Below are 18,643 nucleotides of genomic sequence, written 5' to 3'. Positions count from 1 at the left end.
CAAAAACAAAATAAAAAAAAAAAGGTACAACATTTACAGTACAAAGGAGAAGGACCTGAAGTGACATCAGGAGTGTGTGTACATTACTTTATTATTAAAACTGTTCTACAACTGAGTAAGTTTAGGCTTGTTGGCTAAAGGCCACACCAAATGGTACAAGTTCAGGAATTGACAGTTTTAATAGAACTCTGATGCACTTGTTAAAGGCAGCAGTAATAAGCAGCTAGTCCTCTTACATGGCAATCATGTCAAGATGTTGCAACACAAACGTGTCAGGTCACATGCATGATTCCCTAAACACAAGTTTTAATGCGACTCTGGTGAACACGTCAACACAAACAGTGATTCAAACTTACTCGTAATACTGGGTAGCCTTCTTAAGGGCTATCCTAGCTTCCTCTGGGAACTCTCCTGGCTCTGCCCCAGTCCAGCAGATACTCTTGCCCTTGGCATGGTATACATTCCCGAAATTATACAGCGCCCGAGCTTGCCCAACCTACAGCACATACATGCACACACACACGCACACACACACACACACACACACACACACACACACACACACACACACACACACACACACACACACACACACACACACACACACACACACCACATTTTCACAGACGGAAAGGAGAGTGGCCAGTGCTGTAATTATACACTTAAAATACACTGCCTCCACACCATCGTGTTGGTATGTGGGCTGGTAATCTATTCTGGATGTTTGTACATTCATGCTCAGCAGACATGGTGCACACCAAAAGTATTCTGTGGTGGCTGATTTTGTCTTGCAGCATGTTCTAAAATAATACAAATCCTTTTATTTTAACTGAAGCAAATTGTGCTTTAGGTCAATGACTTTTTCTGCAGGTGTGGATTCACAGCTCATGATTACACATAACTGATGGACTGTTTCACTTACACACCAACACTTAGGTGTCAATGACTTTTTGTTCATTATATGACCTACCTTGTCATACATGGCTCTGGTAATCTCCAAATGCCTTTGACAACAAACAGCTGCTTCATCGTAACGTCCTAAAAGCTTTAATGTGTTCCCAAGATTACCACTGGCTTTGGCCTCACCAAGTTCATCACCAATGGTTCTGGAAGACAAGCCCCAAATAATGAATATTAATAATAGTAATAATAATAATGAATATCACTCAGACAGTAAAATAGCTTCCAAAGGAAGCAAAAAAGTTTGGAATATTAGCGCATTAAGAAATTGTTTAAGAATTCAAGATGCAAATATAAAATATAACAGCAGAAATATGGTGAATGAGGTACGTATGACTTAATATGACCAGGTACACGAGTTTTACCGAGTAAGAGTGAGGTCATGCCGATGGTACTCCAGAGCTTTGTGGTACTCTTGTAGGTGAAAGTAGGCATTGCCCAGTTGGCTGTAGATGGCGCTCAGTATTTGAAGGTCCTCTGTTCCAACCTGAATAGCAGATTCAAAGAAGGACACACCGGCACGATAGTCCCCAGTCTTGCAGAGCCGCTCCCCTTCCAAAGCCAGATCCAGACACGACGACTCCATCCTGCAGGAAAGCGAGTTGAATGCGAAAAGTCAACGTAAACAAGTACATGTTCAACATCCTGAAAGTACAACCCCTGGCAAAAATGATGGAATCACATGCAGAGGAGTCACCTTATGTCATTGCAAATAACCAGTTGCAGATTTGACACAACATAAAAGTTGTTCAATAGATGAGCATTGTGGTTTTGTGAGATATACCTCACAGAAATTGTGAATTTTTTGGCTACTTCGGTTTGCATCACCACAGTCAGAATCTCTTTATTTGAACTGATGGGATATTGTTTTCTAGATCAAGTACAGGCCAAAAAAAAAAAGAGATGGAATTGGGCAGCGCAGTCTTATTTGAACCCGTGTGATATTGCGGGATTTGATCACTTCCAGGGACAACCTGCCATTGCGCAACACAAACACAGCATCACTTCACATAGAAAGATGGTGTAGTGTTTTATTTTTGGCTGCAATCATCAAAGCAGTCGCGAAAAGTGCAGTTTTTTTTCAGTTCCCAGTGGAGAAGGGAAGACAAGGCAAATGTGTTGGTATGTTTTAATGCACACACCTAGCCAGAGTAGCTGTGGTCTCTTGCTTGCACAGCTGCTTTGACACGTTTGAGCTCCGCGTCATAAACAAACCACAACACATGTCCACTTTCCATCGCATTGTCACTTTTTATTTGCATTTTCACTTTGTTTGCCGTGTAATTTGCCCAAAAACTCAGAGAAAGTGCCGTGTTTCTGATGGGGACAGACGAGGGCTGTCCCAGGATGCAGGAATATCGCATCATATGAATCCTATTTTCACCCTTTAGCGACCCCCCCCCCTCCCCCCTTAAAGGAGACTGTGGTGCCCAATTACCTTGTAGTTTGAATTTCAAAAACAAAAACCCCAATTCCAAAATGAAAGCATGCTTGAAGACCTTATGTCTGCTGAACATGGCAAACTGAAAAGAAATATAGTCCCAACAAGTGAGTTGTGAACTGAAATAATGGAAACAATTATTTAAGTCCCTCAATAAGGGGGGGGAAAAAAAAAATCAAACAGGAGCAAGAAAGTGATTTTTCTGATTTCATAATTTTTTCCTCAACATTGAGTGATTCCAATTCCCACACTCTTTGATCTGGAAAACCACACAGGATTAATTCAAGTAAATATTGCGAGATGCGTGATGTTTTGTGAAGCCACAATATTCAGCTATTTAACAAAAATATCATATCTATGATTTGTTTATTTGATACGAAGTAATACAGCTGGGTGAAAATTGTGGTGAAAAGTGTGGTACTTACAGCCACACATGAAAACAATACGCGAGCCAAAACTACTTGAATACCACGATGGGCTGGGGGAGGGGCAGGGGGGTTATATTGCAAAAACCTGTTTGCTTAGTCTGAAGACTTGGGAAAGAAGAAGAAGAAAAAAGAAGCCATTCCTGTGTTTCATTAGATCATGTCTAGACCACTTTAATGACTTGCTCACCTGCCTCAGCAAATCTTCAATGGCTCAGGTCTAATTGGTCCACAAAGCAAGGCTTTTAAATAAATGCAGGTCAACAATAGGCCTTTTACTCTCAGCACAGACTCAACTGTTTTGACTTGATGCTTGACTTATTTTACTTCAGGCATGTAGGAACATTTTGCATTTGTCAACTTATTTTGTCCTCTAAGCTCTATAATTTAAACATTTTAACAGAATAAAGTGGACATGATACAAACCTTTGCTATTTTCTGTCAAAATCTGTGGCAACAAGATTACTTTATGAAAATAACATTTATAAATAAATATAAATACAGTAAAACTCACCTAGACACTTGTTGTATAAACCGGATAGTCGCATTCACCGGACAAAAGCAAAAGTCAAAAAACGGATTTTCGCTCACATCGGACAGAATGTCCTGTCCGATCGCAATGCATTTTCATTAAAAACCCAATCCAATCAATTTTTTTTATATAGCGCCAAATCACAACAAACAGTTGCCCCAAGGCGCTTTATATTGTAAGGCAAGGCCATACAATAATTATGTAAAACCCCAACGGTCAAAACGACCCCCTGTGAGCAAGAACTTGGCTACAGTGGGAAGGAAAAACTCCCTTTTAACAGGAAGAAACCTCCAGCAGAACCAGGCTCAGGGAGGGGCAGTCTTCTGCTGGGACTGGTTGGGGCTGAGGGAGAGAACCAGGAAAAAGACATGCTGTGGAGGGGAGCAGAGATCGATCACTAATGATTAAATGCAGAGTGGTGCATACAGAGCAAAAAGAGAAAGAAACAGTGCATCATGGGAACCCCCCAGCAGTCTACGTCTATAGCAGCATAACTAAGGGATGGTTCAGGGTCACCTGATCCAGCCCCAACTATAAGCTTTAGCAAAAAGGAAAGTTTTAAGCCTAATCTTAAAAGTAGAGAGGGTGTCTGTCTCCCTGATCTGAATTGGGAGCTGGTTCCACAGGAGAGGAGCCTGAAAGCTGAAGGCTCTGCCTCCCATTCTACTCTTACAAACCCTAGGAACTACAAGTAAGCCTGCAGTCTGAGAGCAAAGCGCTCTATTGGGGTGATATGGTACTACGAGGTCCCTAAGATAAGATGGGACCTGATTATTCAAAACCTTATAAGTAAGAAGAAGAATTTTAAATTCTATTCTAGAATTAACAGGAAGCCAATGAAGAGAGGCCAATATGGGTGAGATATGCTCTCTCCTTCTAGTCCCCGTCAGTACTCTAGCTGCAGCATTTTGAATTAACTGAAGGCTTTTTAGGGAACTTTTAGGACAACCTGATAATAATGAATTACAATAGTCCAGCCTAGAGGAAATAAATGCATGAATTAGTTTTTCAGCATCACTCTGAGACAAGACCTTTCTGATTTTAGAGATATTGCGTAAATGCAAAAAAGCAGTCCTACATATTTGTTTAATATGCGCTTTGAATGACATATCCTGATCAAAAATGACTCCAAGATTTCTCACAGTATTACTAGAGGTCAGGGTAATGCCATCCAGAGTAAGGATCTGGTTAGACACCATGTTTCTAAGATTTGTGGGGCCAAGTACAATAACTTCAGTTTTATCTGAGTTTAAAAGCAGGAAATTAGAGGTCATCCATGTCTTTATGTCTGTAAGACAATCCTGCAGTTTAGCTAATTGGTGTGTGTCCTCTGGCTTCATGGATAGATAAAGCTGGGTATCATCTGCGTAACAATGAAAATTTAAGCAATACCGTCTTATAATACTGCCTAAGGGAAGCATGTATAAAGTGAATAAAATTGGTCCTAGCACAGAACCTTGTGGAACTCCATAATTAACTTTAGTCTGTGAAGAAGATTCCCCATTTACATGAACAAATTGTAATCTATTAGACAAATATGATTCAAACCACCGCAGCGCAGTGCCTTTAATACCTATGGCATGCTCTAATCTCTGTAATAAAATTTTATGGTCAACAGTATCAAAAGCAGCACTGAGGTCTAACAGAACAAGCACAGAGATGAGTCCACTGTCCGAGGCCATAAGAAGATCATTTGTAACCTTCACTAATGCTGTTTCTGTACTATGATGAATTCTAAAACATGACTGAAACTCTTCAAATAGACCATTCCTCAGATTGGCCTATAATTAGCTAAGATAGCTGGGTCAAGTGATGGCTTTTTAAGTAATGGTTTAATTACTGCCACCTTAAAAGCCTGTGGTACATAGCCAACTAACAAAGATAGATTGATCATATTTAAGATCGAAGCATTAAATAATGGTAGGGCTTCCTTGAGCAGCCTGGTAGGAATGGGGTCTAATAAACATGTTGATGGTTTGGATGAAGTAACTAATGAAAATAACTCAGACAGAACAATCGGAGAGAAAGAGTCTAACCAAATACCGGCATCACTGAAAGCAGCCAAAGATAACGATACGTCTTTGGGATGGTTATGAGTATTTTTTCTCTAATAGTTAAAATTTTGTTAGCAAAGAAAGTCATGAAGTCATTACTAGTTAAAGTTAATGGAATACTCAGCTCAATAGAGCTCTGACTCTTTGTCAGCCTGGCTACAGTGCTGAAAAGAAACCTGGGGTTGTTCTTATTTTCTTCAATTAGTGATGAGTAGAAAGATGTCCTAGCTTTACGGAGGGCTTTTTTATAGAGCAACAGACTCTTTTTCCAGGCTAAGTGAAGATCTTCTAAATTAGTGAGACGCCATTTCCTCTCCAACCTACGGGTTATCTGCTTTAAGCTACGAGTTTGTGAGTTATACCACAGAGTCAGGCACTTCTGATTTAAAGCTCTCTTTTTTAGAGGAGCTACAGCATCCAAAGTTGTCTTCAATGAGGATGTAAAACTATTGACGAGATACTCTATCTCACTTACAGAGTTTAGGTAGCTACTCTGCACTGTGTTGGTATATGGCATTAGAGAACATAAAGAAGGAATCATATCCTTAAACCTAGTTACAGCGCTTTCTGAAAGACTTCTAGTGTAATGAAACTTATTCCCCACTGCTGGGTAGTCCATCAGAGTAAATGTAAATGTTATTAAGAAATGATCAGACAGAAGGGAGTTTTCAGGGAATATTGTTAAGTCTTCTATTTCCATACCATAAGTCAGAACAAGATCTAAGATATGATTAAAGTGGTGGGTGGACTCATTTACTTTTTGAGCAAAGTCAATAGAGTCTAATAATAGATTAAATGCAGTGTTGAGGCTGTCATTCTCAGCATCTGTGTGGATGTTAAAACCCCTCGCAAGTACCGGACAAAGCAGTCTGAATATGCTTAGTCAAAACAGGGGTATGAAATGAAGTTCAGCACTGACACTGGCTGATACCGTATTTCCCTGATTAAAAGTCTGGGCATTTATTTTTGTCAAACTGTGCTCAGACCCTGCACCTAAACGAGGCAGGCGATTATTAACAAAATGTTGCTTGCTGCCTACACTGTAATATGGTATGTAATATATGTTTTGCTCTTTTGCCTCACTGTGGGGGTTTGTTCTCACTCTGTTCATTTAGACACAGACAGCAAATGCAAAATGCAGAAAAGGTCAGACAACACAAAAACAAGAACTACAAAAATAGGATGAACCATTTCCTGTTAGTCATGGAATCTAAAAAGTACCCTGGAATGAAAATGTGTGCCTTACATAAACCCACAAAACAGAGTAAACTCATGTGTTTGTGGTAAGGATGAGTGACTTATGACGTCCACACCCATCTTACAAAGTCATGTTTGCCAGCTTCCTACACTCCGTAATGAAGAACCCAAGAGCTTTTTTTTTTAAATGTTCAAAGCAAATCAGCGAGATTATACAACATGAATGTCAAACAAATCCAATCATGCATGAGTGACATCTTGACTGAACTGCACAAAATCCATTTAGGACTGGGGGTGCGGGGGACATCATTAGTGGTTTCATTCTGGAAAGAAAGGTGATTTTTTTCTGGAGGAAAAAAAAAAGAAAAGAATGCATGCATGTCTGCATATAGCTTCAGGTGCTAAGAATGAATTTCACTATACAGGGGTCTCCCCAGAAATTTAGAGCATGTGGCGCTTGGGTGCAGGGGTCACCAGAGGATATTATCATTTTTAATTCCAACAGAGGAGAGGTTCTAGCACCCACTGCGGTCGCTGAGTGCAGCATCCTGGACGTTCTAACGGATCTCCGTTTAACGGATGATAGGTACCGCCAGCGATGGCACAAAAAACAAAATAGTCCTCTGATCCGTAGGCTTTGTTTCCCCTCATGTGCTTCCTTACGATTCACACGAACAGAGAGTCAGCTGAAGGTGTTTGTGAACTTTCCCTGCGGAAATGGTGCTCTTAAACCTTTGCGTGGCATCGAATATTCCACCAATAATAGCAAAAAGCATTGATAATAATGACTGCAACAGTTTTTGCCGTTTTCACTTGCTCCTACAATTTCAGTGCACAAACAAACAAAACAACTTAAAACCATCTCAACTTGCATGACCACTTTTTAGAAAAGCTGCCACATCATAATATACCAAGACATTATTATAATGTCATTATTATTACCTCTGCCAACAAAGCTGGGTGGAGGTTATGTTTTCGACCCGTTTGTTTCAAGACTGGGTAGAAAGACAGTCTCTTTCCAAACCAACAAAGTCTAACAAGGCTTTAATCATGCATTCATGGGTTCAAAGTAAGAAAATTCCACATGAAATCATAATGCCAACTTGAAAAGCTGGGCATATTTTCTGCATTTGTAGCTCAACATGGCAGCATTAATGACACAGACTCTGTATGGGCAACTCCTATGAAGGCCCATTGTTCCCGCACTTATCTTTGGGTTCTGTAAGGCCGGTACGCATTTATAGAGCTCTGGGTGGACTGACACAGAGCAAATGCTGCCTGTCTTGCATGACTGAAAATTGAACCTATGCCCACATATTGGTAGCCAAACTTCATATCCCATTGAGCTACCCGCTCTACAACCTTTTAAAAATGAATGCAAAACATCAGTCGCCACCTCGCTACCTGGTTACTGTACAGGTCAATGACCCTGCCACTTCCACACAAGTCAACTGGACATGGGACCAAATAAGAATTCAAAGAATGCAACCAATGAATTTAAATCAAGATATACTGAGTAATAACCCCAGTGCATATCTCACATGCATGAAGGTCACATAATTCAATGTTCTGGCTTCTCCACCCAACAAACTATGTTCTTTAGAGGTTAAAAATTGGGTTCTGTCTATGCTGAACACCATCTCTCACCCAAAGTGTGCAGGCATAGGCTCTAGACATCTGTGATCCACAAAAAGACAAGCGGGTACAGATAACTGGATGAATAGATGAACAGGTTTAAAACCCAACAATGCACGTCTTCTGCTTCAAACATCATTACAAAACAAAAAACTGGCAAAAAAAAAAAAAAAAAAAAAAAAAAAGTGCCAGGTTTGTTATCCATAATAGTGGAAAATATCCAGCAACGTTGTGCTCTTCTCTGGCTCACTTTTCCCTGTCAGTACACATACACATAGGTAAATAACAAAACCTAATTGTGTATATTTCTGAATCTGCCCAGATATTTAAAATTTAATGCACAGTGTTATTAAAAGACAATGCATTCTCGCCACATGATATGATGTGACAGTAATGCAGTCACATACCTGTTGCCTCTCCCCATTCGGATACATTCAATGCAGTTGGAAATGACGGCCATTTCAAGCTTCTCTGTCACTCTTTGTAGCAAGTACAGCTTTTTCAACATAACATCCTTTAGCTTCTCTCTCTTCGCGTGCATACACATAACGCACTCAGCTCTAGAGTTCAAATATCTGAAAAAACTGCAGTCTTGGACTGCTTTGCTGACCCGTTGCAGTAGCAAAACAAAGGATTTAATCTGCTCAGTACTCACAAATCGACCTTAATGGTCAGGTGCTGGGGTGTGAGGTCTTTTGTTAAGGCGAATAAAGATTAACACCTTGTTGTCAAAGAGAAAAAATAGCCAGAGAGACTGTGGTCGGCCAGTTTCAGCTGATGGTCGCGTTTTTACCGTGGCATTGGTAACCTGTATTGCCAAGCCACCTGATGGTATGTGTCACTTCCAATTAGGCCAAGCCTCAGTGGTAATTATAGCCACTTTAAGTGGCTCCAGTGAATCCTAAGAAGATTTCCTAAACACTCCATGAAAGAGTCGTGGCAGTTAGTTTCACTCATGATAACAATTATGACATTTCACAAAATTTCTACAAACAAATTAAACAGTCTGTACTGACTTGTGTTAATCTTAGATACATCCCATTTTCTTAAAAGTGAAAAAGAAATTAGGATGGACAATCCTATGAATGCGGTTTCTTTCTCTCTTTTATTTTCATACTGCAGGGTGTTGATGTAATAGTAGGTGTCACAGCTTGAAATCAGAGTGGCTCAATATTTAGCTTTCTTTCTTCAGCTTTTATTAATTTAATTTTATCGTGTGTAATGTGACTACAGATTGGGAATTGTGGAACAGTCCTTGTCATTATTTTGAATATCTTCAGAAATAAATGCAAATGCACCAATTTAGTCATACTGTTGAACAAAAGAAAAGAAATACAAACCTTGTTTAGTAGTGAAATAACACAAAGACAGACTGCAGGGTTAGATAAATATTTTTTGAGCCCACTGGTCAGGACCAATCACACCAATTTTGTTACTGATCCTCCTGGTCCAAGGTCTTGGCTCAAAGTTTTCGGAAGCTCAGAGCCTCCGACGGTGAGCCTCATTGTAGCATTAATCATCACATCATGCACATGTATTCAATCAACATTCTTATTGTAAATCTAGAGCATGATGGAATGTTTTAATTTTGTATTGAATATATGTAAAGTAAAACATTTTCTTACATGATCCTCTGCTTTCATGTGAATGTAGTGTGACTTCACTTTTCTGTAATTCTGGCTTTGTGCTTGTCTTATGCAGCCCAAACATAGCCTTTAGCTTTTAGCTCTATAATGTAGCTATTAGGGGACGTGATGGTCTAGTGGTTAAACATTGGGCTTGAGACTAGAGGATCCTCGGTTCAAACCCCAGACTGACCACTAAGGGCCCTTGGGCCAGGTCCTTAATCCCCCTGTTACTCCTGTGTGTAGTAAGCACCTTGCATGGTGGCACCCTGACATCGGTGTGTGTGAATGGGTGAATGTGAGGCACAACTGGAAAAACGCTCTGAGCGTCTGATGCAGATGGAAAAGCACAATTTTATGATTTTTGAAGAAAATCATGTCATAGTTTCACATCCCATTCAGATTTTGTAGCATAATGCAAACAGTTGATCTAAGTTAACTTTTTATTTTGTTTGACCAATCAAATGATTTATGATTAAAACATCACAACACACACATTAAACACACGATTAATACTGACTGTTTCGTTTCTTAAAGACAGCTCGTACATGTCTGCCATATAAGGACATGCAGTGTCGCTGTGGTAACTCTAGCTGTGAACCCATTCTGCTCTGCTGCTACGGTTAAATTAAAAGGTGTATTTAAGATGAAAGTAGTGTGTGGACACAGCATACTTTTACACAATTCTCCTTTGTTGACTGAGCTTCATTCATGATGTCAGTGGTGTGACTGAGTGGCACAGCGCAGGTTATTATAATCTGTGAACAGCGGCTCAGTTATTTAAGGCGCAAGACTGAAAAGACTGTCGGTAGGGCTGTCATGATTAGGAATTTCTGGAGACGATTAATTGTCAGGCAAATAATTGTGATTGACGATTATATTGTCTATTTTTTTCTTTTTTACCTTCTTCATATTCTACTATCGCGATATGATTACACAACTCTGGAAGAACGTTTGGCTTCTCTGAGTGGAGAAACCGGGAATAGTGTAACATTTTTATTTTTATCTTCATTTACATATAGTCCCAACTTTTTGTGGTTTGTAGTTGTTTCTGTTGCATTTCTGAAATTACAGAACTGCTATAAAGAAAAGTGTGAACATTTTATTGTGTTTTAAAACTTTGTGGAGCAAACGCAAACACCAAACTCTTATAAAGAAGGAAAAAATACCTGGACATGTGCAGGAAAACTGACATTAACTTAACAGAACAATGCAGGCTGATTTGACTCCCCATTTTTTTTTTTTTTTTTGTATAAATAAATCAGAATACAGTAAGAGGCAACTCACTTTGAAATAAATAAACATATAGCTACAGCTTAATAACTTTGAAAAATAACAGAAATCAGCAGCTTGTATTTTTATTCTGACTACAGTTCATTTTAGTGTGATGAAGTCATCCTTTTTTTCCTCATCAGTCATGTTTTGTGCTTAAACACTACATTAAGCTCAAGATTGCACAAATACATACCTTTGGAAAATAACTTTATTTTGTGATCTGTGCCTCACTGCACAGCTTTTGTGTAATTTTTGCTCAGTTCATTTACATATTCTCATTTTTTTAAGGATATTTGACCGTTTATTTCATCTCATGATCTTATAAATTCAGTATACGACGCGCACATGGTGTGAACAAGCCGTCAGAACCGCACCGGTAGAGAAACTACAGAGAGTAAAGGCAGCCCCACGGTTTGGTTTGGGTTTTTTTTTTATACGAGGTGTATTAGATAAGAAACCAACACTTTTATTATTTTTTTTAACTATATGGTTTTGAATGACGTGCGATTACACCAATCATGCTTGAACCCTCATGCGCATGCGTGAGTTTTTTCACGCGTCGGTGATGTCATTTCCCTGTGGGCAGGCCTTGAGTGAGATGTAGTCCAGCCCTCTCGGCTGAATTCCTTTGTTTCACACGCTGCTTGAGACGGCGCGCGTTGCTTTATCAACATTTTTTCTGGACCTGTGAGGAATATCCGAGTGGACACTATTCGAGAAATTTAGCTGGTTTTCGGTGAAAAGTTTAACGGCTGATGAGAGATTATGGGGTGTTTCTGTCTCTGTAAGGACTTCCCACGCAGCGGGACGTCGCGCAGCGCTTCCAGGCGCCGTCGTCGGCCTGTTTCGAGCTGAAAACATCCTAATTTAAGGCTTAATTCACCCAGGACGTCGTGAGAGAACAGAGAAGATTCAGAAGAGGCCGGCATGAGGACTTTATGCGGACATTCCACTGTTTAAGGACATTTTGTAATGAAAGACGTGCGCGCAAATTCGCCAAGTCGTTTCCGTGACGACTCGGCGAATCTGTGTGCGCCGCGACAGGAAAAACACCTCCGTGTTGAAAACCATTTGTAAAATTCAGGCGGCTTTTGATGGCTTTCAACAAGTGAGTAACTGAGAAATTGTTTAACAGCTTGGGCATGTTCCAACTTGCCTGTTAAGGTTTCCAACGGAGGTGTTTTTCCTGTCGCGACCCCCCGCGGTCGGGTCCGGCCCGACATGCGACTCTGCCCGCACGTTCTTTCATTACAAAATGTCCGTTAACAATGGAATGTCCGAATAAAGTCCTCATGCCGACTTGGAGACATCACTGTAATGTGCCAACAAATACAAATGTAGAACCCAGAAACAGAAGATTAGAATTATTTCTCCATAGCTTCTAGCCAGGCATATGCAGCTAACAAAAATAGCTGCATATGCGTGGAGCCACTAATAAAGTAAAAAAGTAATGTCTCCTGTAAGGAAAGAGACAATCTAAGCACTGGGCAGGTTGTGTAACAACACAGCTCTCACTGTAGTTTGGCCCAAGGCACGCTTAAACAGCAAGAGGTCATTTCAAATGCTGCAGAAAAACAGGTCTATTTGTTTTTTTTAAACAAACAATATCAGTCAACACCCTGAGTTTCTGCTATTGTATTACAGGAGAAAAATCTGGATCACACTAGGATTTACTACCTTATTATTATTCTCACCAAGGCTTCAGTTGTCCCATGAAATATTTATGTTGTAGTCAGTGAAGACCTCCTGTAGTCTACTCTGCATCTAGTCTGAGTCCTCACTCAGCCAATAACATCTCATATTACTTGCGACAGAAACAGCAAAATGATTAGAGACCTACATACTACCTGGTCACACGAATATGTAAATTTTTAAATACATACAGGTATTACCTGTGTCGGGCATGAAGTAAGTGTTCTCTGTCCAGTGCAAAGTGCAGAGAAATACTGTCATACATGACTGTGCTCAAAATAATCCAGTAGATCTAAAAAGAATGTGGACGAAAACACGGTGTATCCCTGACAACTGCAGGATGACGACAAAAACAAAAAAAAAGGCCAACTGAAAAGAAATAAAAGGAAAAGGAAATTATCAGGATGTACTCAATGAGACGGTCTCGAGCCCTGCGCTCATCTGGAAACTGAAGCAGGGAAGTAAACGCTCGCAGATGCTCCGTGTCATGTGAGTGCATCTAAGTGCAACTGTAATGAGGAGATGAGAACACACAGAAAATTAACAAAGCCTTTTCTATTTAATTTTATTCACTGCTGCTCACATTGTTATAACTTTTTAACTAGATGTGATGTCAGTGTCCATCTTTATTCAGGGAATAAAATCATGGAATTTTAACAGTAAATAAGATACTGTGATTACGATATGATCCAGCATTAATTTGACAGAATCATCTATTTGACGAGAGCTGACTGTGGTCATAAAAAATGAAATGCGCCCTCATCAGCAATATTTTATTTTATTTTCTATTAAAGCATGGTCTGCTGTTAATATACAGTAGTGTTCAGAATAATAGTAGTGCTGTGTGACTAAAAAGATTAATCCAGGTTTTGAGTATATTTCTTATTGCTACATGGGAAACAAGGTACCAGTAGATTCAGTAGATTCTCACAAATCCAACAAGACCAAGCATTCATGATATGCACACTCTTAAGGCTATGAAATTGGGCTATTAGTAAAAAAAAAAAAGTAGAAAAGGGGTTGTTCACAATAATAGTAGCATCTGCTGTTGACGCTACAAACTCAAAACTATTATGTTCAAACTGCTTTTTTAGCAATCCTGTGAATCACTAAACTAGTATTTAGTTGTATAACCACAGTTTTTCACGATTTCTTCACATCTGTGAGGCATTAATTTTGTTGGTTTGGAACCAAGATTTTGCCCGTTTACTAGTGTGCTTGGGGTCATTGTCTTGTTGAAACACCCATTTCAAGGGCATGTCCTCTTCAGCATAAGGCAACATGACCTTTTCACGTATTTTGACATATCCAAACTGATCCATGATACCTGGAATGCAATATATAGGCCCAACACCATAGTAGGAGAAACATGCCCATATCATGATGCTTGCAAGACTGTCTTCACTGTGAACTGTGGCTTGAATTCAGAGTTTGGGGGTCATCTCATAAACTGTCTGCAGCCCTTGGACCCAAAAAGAACAATTTTACTCTCATCAGTCCACAAAATATTCCTCAATTTCTCTTTAGGCCAGTTGATGTGTTATTTGGCAAATTATAACCTCTTCTGCACATGTCTTTTATTTAACAGAGGGACTTTGCAGGGGATTCTTGCAAATAAATTAGCTTCACACAGGCGTCTTCTAACTGTCACAGCACTTACAGGTAACTCCAGACTGTCTTTGATCATCCTGGAGCTGATCAATGGGTGAGCCTTTGCCATTCTGGTTATTTTTCTATCCATTTTGATGGTTGTTTTCATTTTCTTCCACACATCTTTGGTTTTTTGTCCATTTTAAAGCATTGGAGATCATTGTAGATGAACAGCCTATAATTTTTTGCACCTGCATATAGGTTTTCCCCTCTCCAATGAACTTTTTAATCAAACTACGCTGTTCTTCTGAACAATGTCTTGAACGTCCCATTTTCCTCAGGCTTTCAAAGAGAAAGGCATGTTCAACAGGTGCTGGCTTCATCCTTAATAGGGGCACCTGATTCACACCTGTTTGTTCCACAAAATTGACAAACTCACTGACTGAACAAGCCAAATTTCATAGCCTTAAGAGTGTGCATATCATGAATGTTTGGTCTTGTTGGATTTGTGACAATCTACTGAATCTACTGGTACCTTGTTTCCCATGTAACAATAAGAAATATACTCAAAACCTGGATTAATCTTTTTAGTCACATAGCACTACTATTATTCTGAACACTACTACTATGTTATTTACACCAAATTCTGGCAATGCTGTCACCTGAGAAATGGTGATTCAGACCAGCAACATTCCATTCATTACTATTTTACTGAGTGTGAGCCCATTGTAATCTGTCAGTCGCCCGCTGTAACTTATCTGGCTGAAATCTCTCTTCAACACATACCGAGTCAATTGTTTTGGTGTACTTGTTGACGTTTCTTGTAACCTCCCCCACTGACAATTTTTATTTTTCCTAGAAACATCCTGGGGGCTTCTGCTGATAAACTGGCTCCAGAACAAAAAGCTTTTACACCACAGGGACTGTCATTTGTTTGTGTGTTTGGAAATCTGGGGCGTGCTGAGGAATTCTGGAAGCATCATATGAACTAATTCTGGAGAATGTTCCTTCTATGAGTGATATGCCTTTGATCATCAACTTGCCAAATGCAGTCATTTAGGTCCTGTTCAGAGAAGGCTTGGCAATCCGGGTTGAGCTGGATTCAGTCTGGAAATGTCTAGCCGTATATAGCGTTCAGACACTCGGCGAAACTCAATCGGACTCAGGCCAAAAGAGATGTGTCTGGAAGTGAGAGTGCAGGAATTTGTAAGATCTGGCGTGTGTGACACATAGAAAAGGAACACACCCAGCATATTTTCTTGGCAAGAAGGTGCAGAAAAGAAGAAAGTTGTTTGCAGTCCTCACCCTTGCAGCTGCACTGAATGCCGCCACAGTGGAGGATGCTGTGGGTGCACAAACGTTGTGAGGAAGTTTGATGATCCCGGACCTCGGCAAATCCCGAAAACAGTCTGACTTAAATCTCATTTGTGGCATTCACTTTCAGAAACCCCCCCCCCCCCCCCCCCCCAAAAAAACCCCCCAAAAAACCAAAAACTATTTCAGCCCCAATCTCAGTCTGAAAGGGGACTTACAGAGATGCTGCTCTTCATCATCTGGATGCCCTTTAAGCAATCGTGGTTGATGCCACTGGACTCGATACATGTATGGTTGCTCAGCTGCAAAAATTCTGTCTTTGCATGTGTGACATTTCAATGTCATGTTTTGTTACTTCATCATGAATATGGGCAAAACAGATGATCACCCCAATGAGTCTTGTCCGCTTGACATTTCTTCTGTTCTCAAAAAATGCCTTCAGGAAGGTTTTCCTTGCTTGCTAAGGAGGCTGGTGAGGTAAGATCTTACTCATGTGAAGCACCTTTGGTTGACTTATGCTGTGATTTAGGGCTGTATAAATAGTCTTGTTTAAACTTGATTTCATCTTTATAACATTGTAATGTCATGACAAAATGGACGTGCCCCACATGCACTATAGTCAAGTGTGACATTACATAAAACATTTTTACAGATGAGTTATTAAAAACAACAGATAAATGTGTATACAAGCAAGGTAAGAACAGAGTTCCACCATAAACAGCTAAAAGATGATTCTGCAACATAAAAAGTCAGTAAATGACCTACTGCTGCAGCATGGTGCTTTTCAAAGAACTATGTTTAATGTTTTTTCCTTCATCACTGATACAACAAAAAAGCTCATTTGAGTTCAAGTGTTCCTATAAAAAAACCCTAAACAATTATTTTTCCTATTCAATAAAATAAAATAAACAATTATCAAGTTTCAAGTCACTTAAAAATGACGACTTACTAAAAAAAGTATTTGCAATTGCATTGTCCAGAAATGACAACACAGGTGCACACTTAATAACACAAATAACACTGCTGACCACTCAATAATACCATTTATAAAGTATTTAAAGGTCATGTCAGACTTTCTGGCTGTACTGTTCAAACAGTACTGATAGTGGTTTAGCTGTGAGTTATGGATATAGCAGAGTGGTTAGACTGGTTGCCTTCCAACTGAAGGATCTGGAATCATATCCTGCTTGTTGTTGTTTCTGAGTGGATCTAAAAAGTACATGTGTTGCACTTGTTAATTTTTTGATTTCCTAGGGTTTCAGTGTCTGCCAAATTCATCTTACTATAAGTTATGATTAGTGGATGTTTGACCGAAAATAAATTATGTACTTTTCAAAAGGTAAGACAAAAAAAAAAAAAAAAAACCTCACATTTTGCTTTTATATAGGTATAATTAACATCTAGCGACTACTTTTAGGCACATGAAAATAGCCTAAATGCTTTGCATGGTACTGTATATTATTGTATATTATATTTATACTGCCTGACTTAAAAAAACGATATATATATATATATATATATATATATATATATATATATATATATATATATATATATATATGTGTGTGTGTGTGTGTGTGTGTGTGTGTGTGTGTGTGTGTGTGTGTGTGTGTGTGTGATAAATAAGTGTCTGCCAAAGTCATCTTATATAAATTATGATTAGGGCATGTATGACCGTAAAGAAATTCTGTAATTTTCAAAAGGTAAGACTAAAACAAAAAAACGAAAAAAAAAACACAGACACATTTTGCTTTTATATAGGTATAATTAACATCTAGCGACTACTTTTAGACACATGAAAATAGCCTAAATGCTTTGCATGGTACTGTATATTATTGTAATGAAAGCATCGCCTAAGCTCATACAACTATTGATTTATATTGCTTGACTTAATATATATATATATATATATATTTGTTGTTGTTGGCAGTTTCCTCGCTTGCGAGGATAGTGGGAAGGCCTTTATATATATACATATATGTGTGTATGTAATAAATATGTAGTTACTTTTAAGGTGAAAAAGAGAAGTCTGTCTGGTTCATCTGCTGGGAAATAACGCAAAGTTGGAAATGAGTCAGTTTACACTCAACATGTCATCACATGCTCGCTACTGAACTGGAAGGTAGAAAATAAAAAGACACTTAACGCTATGGTTACATGAAGACAAACTGAAGAAAAATAAAAGTTTTTAAGTTAGAAATAACAATAATAAAACACGGATTTCCCAGTTACCAAAATAAGCTAGGTTAAAAGACGATGAATTTAGCAGTGAATAACAGTGACATTAACCGTTTCCCAGCGAATTAATTAATAAACTTACCTTAACGTGAAGTCATTGAATACGCCGCAAACACGATTTCAATGTCCTAAAAATGTATTTAAAAAGTCTAAATGCTGTTTTATGATCATAACTGCAGCTTGTTTTCCATCAGAGTGTTGAAGAAGCAGAAGAAGCAGAAGAAGAAGAAGAAGAAGAGGCCACTCCTCACAAAAATCTGACTCCAATTAGGACAACACTGCTGCATTCACGTGTCATCGGAAATTAACATATCATAACTTCAACACAAACTACTTATCTCGTGTAGCATTCACAAAAAATGCTTGGTGGACCACGATAAAAGAACGAGTGCTAAAACTTCAAGCTACAGTTTATCTGTGTTGAAAGGAAACTACTTGGACGAAAAATTAAAACCAAACCTTTCAGGGTTTGTACAGTCAGTCGTGATACATTCAAGGCACAACGTATGTACATAAACATAAATGTTGCAGTGTGAAGAAATGTGAAGTACTAATAAGGCTGTGACTGATTACAGGTTTTGCCTGCAGCTGGTTAAGAATGGATAAACAGGTTTAGACCATCAACATGTGCCAGTAACCAAAATGAATCGAGTTGATTTTTACGG

General features: G+C 39.0%; 1 protein-coding gene across 2 annotated transcripts in view; it reads right to left on the bottom strand.

Annotated features, from left to right (window-relative positions):
- The window catches only part of LOC117518398 (G-protein-signaling modulator 2-like), a 45,059-nt gene extending 26,845 nt beyond the window's left edge, over nt 1-18,214 (bottom strand). For both annotated transcript variants that reach the window (XM_034179507.1, XM_034179508.1), the window contains exons 1-4: nt 18,061-18,214; nt 1,326-1,547; nt 971-1,106; nt 357-496 (exon numbers count right to left, since the gene is read on the bottom strand). In XM_034179507.1, the coding sequence (XP_034035398.1) occupies nt 357-496; nt 971-1,106; nt 1,326-1,546 (497 nt within the window). In that variant the 5' untranslated portion in view covers nt 1,547; nt 18,061-18,214. The remainder of the gene's footprint in view (nt 1-356; nt 497-970; nt 1,107-1,325; nt 1,548-18,060) is intronic.
- Nucleotides 18,215-18,643: the final 429 nt, after the last annotated feature.

This window comes from Thalassophryne amazonica, chromosome 10 (assembly GCF_902500255.1).
Source record: "Thalassophryne amazonica chromosome 10, fThaAma1.1, whole genome shotgun sequence".
Lineage (NCBI taxonomy): Eukaryota > Metazoa > Chordata > Actinopteri > Batrachoidiformes > Batrachoididae > Thalassophryne > Thalassophryne amazonica.
The sequence above is the reverse complement of the archived record's forward strand: the minus strand, read 5'-3'. Positions and strand labels throughout refer to the sequence as shown.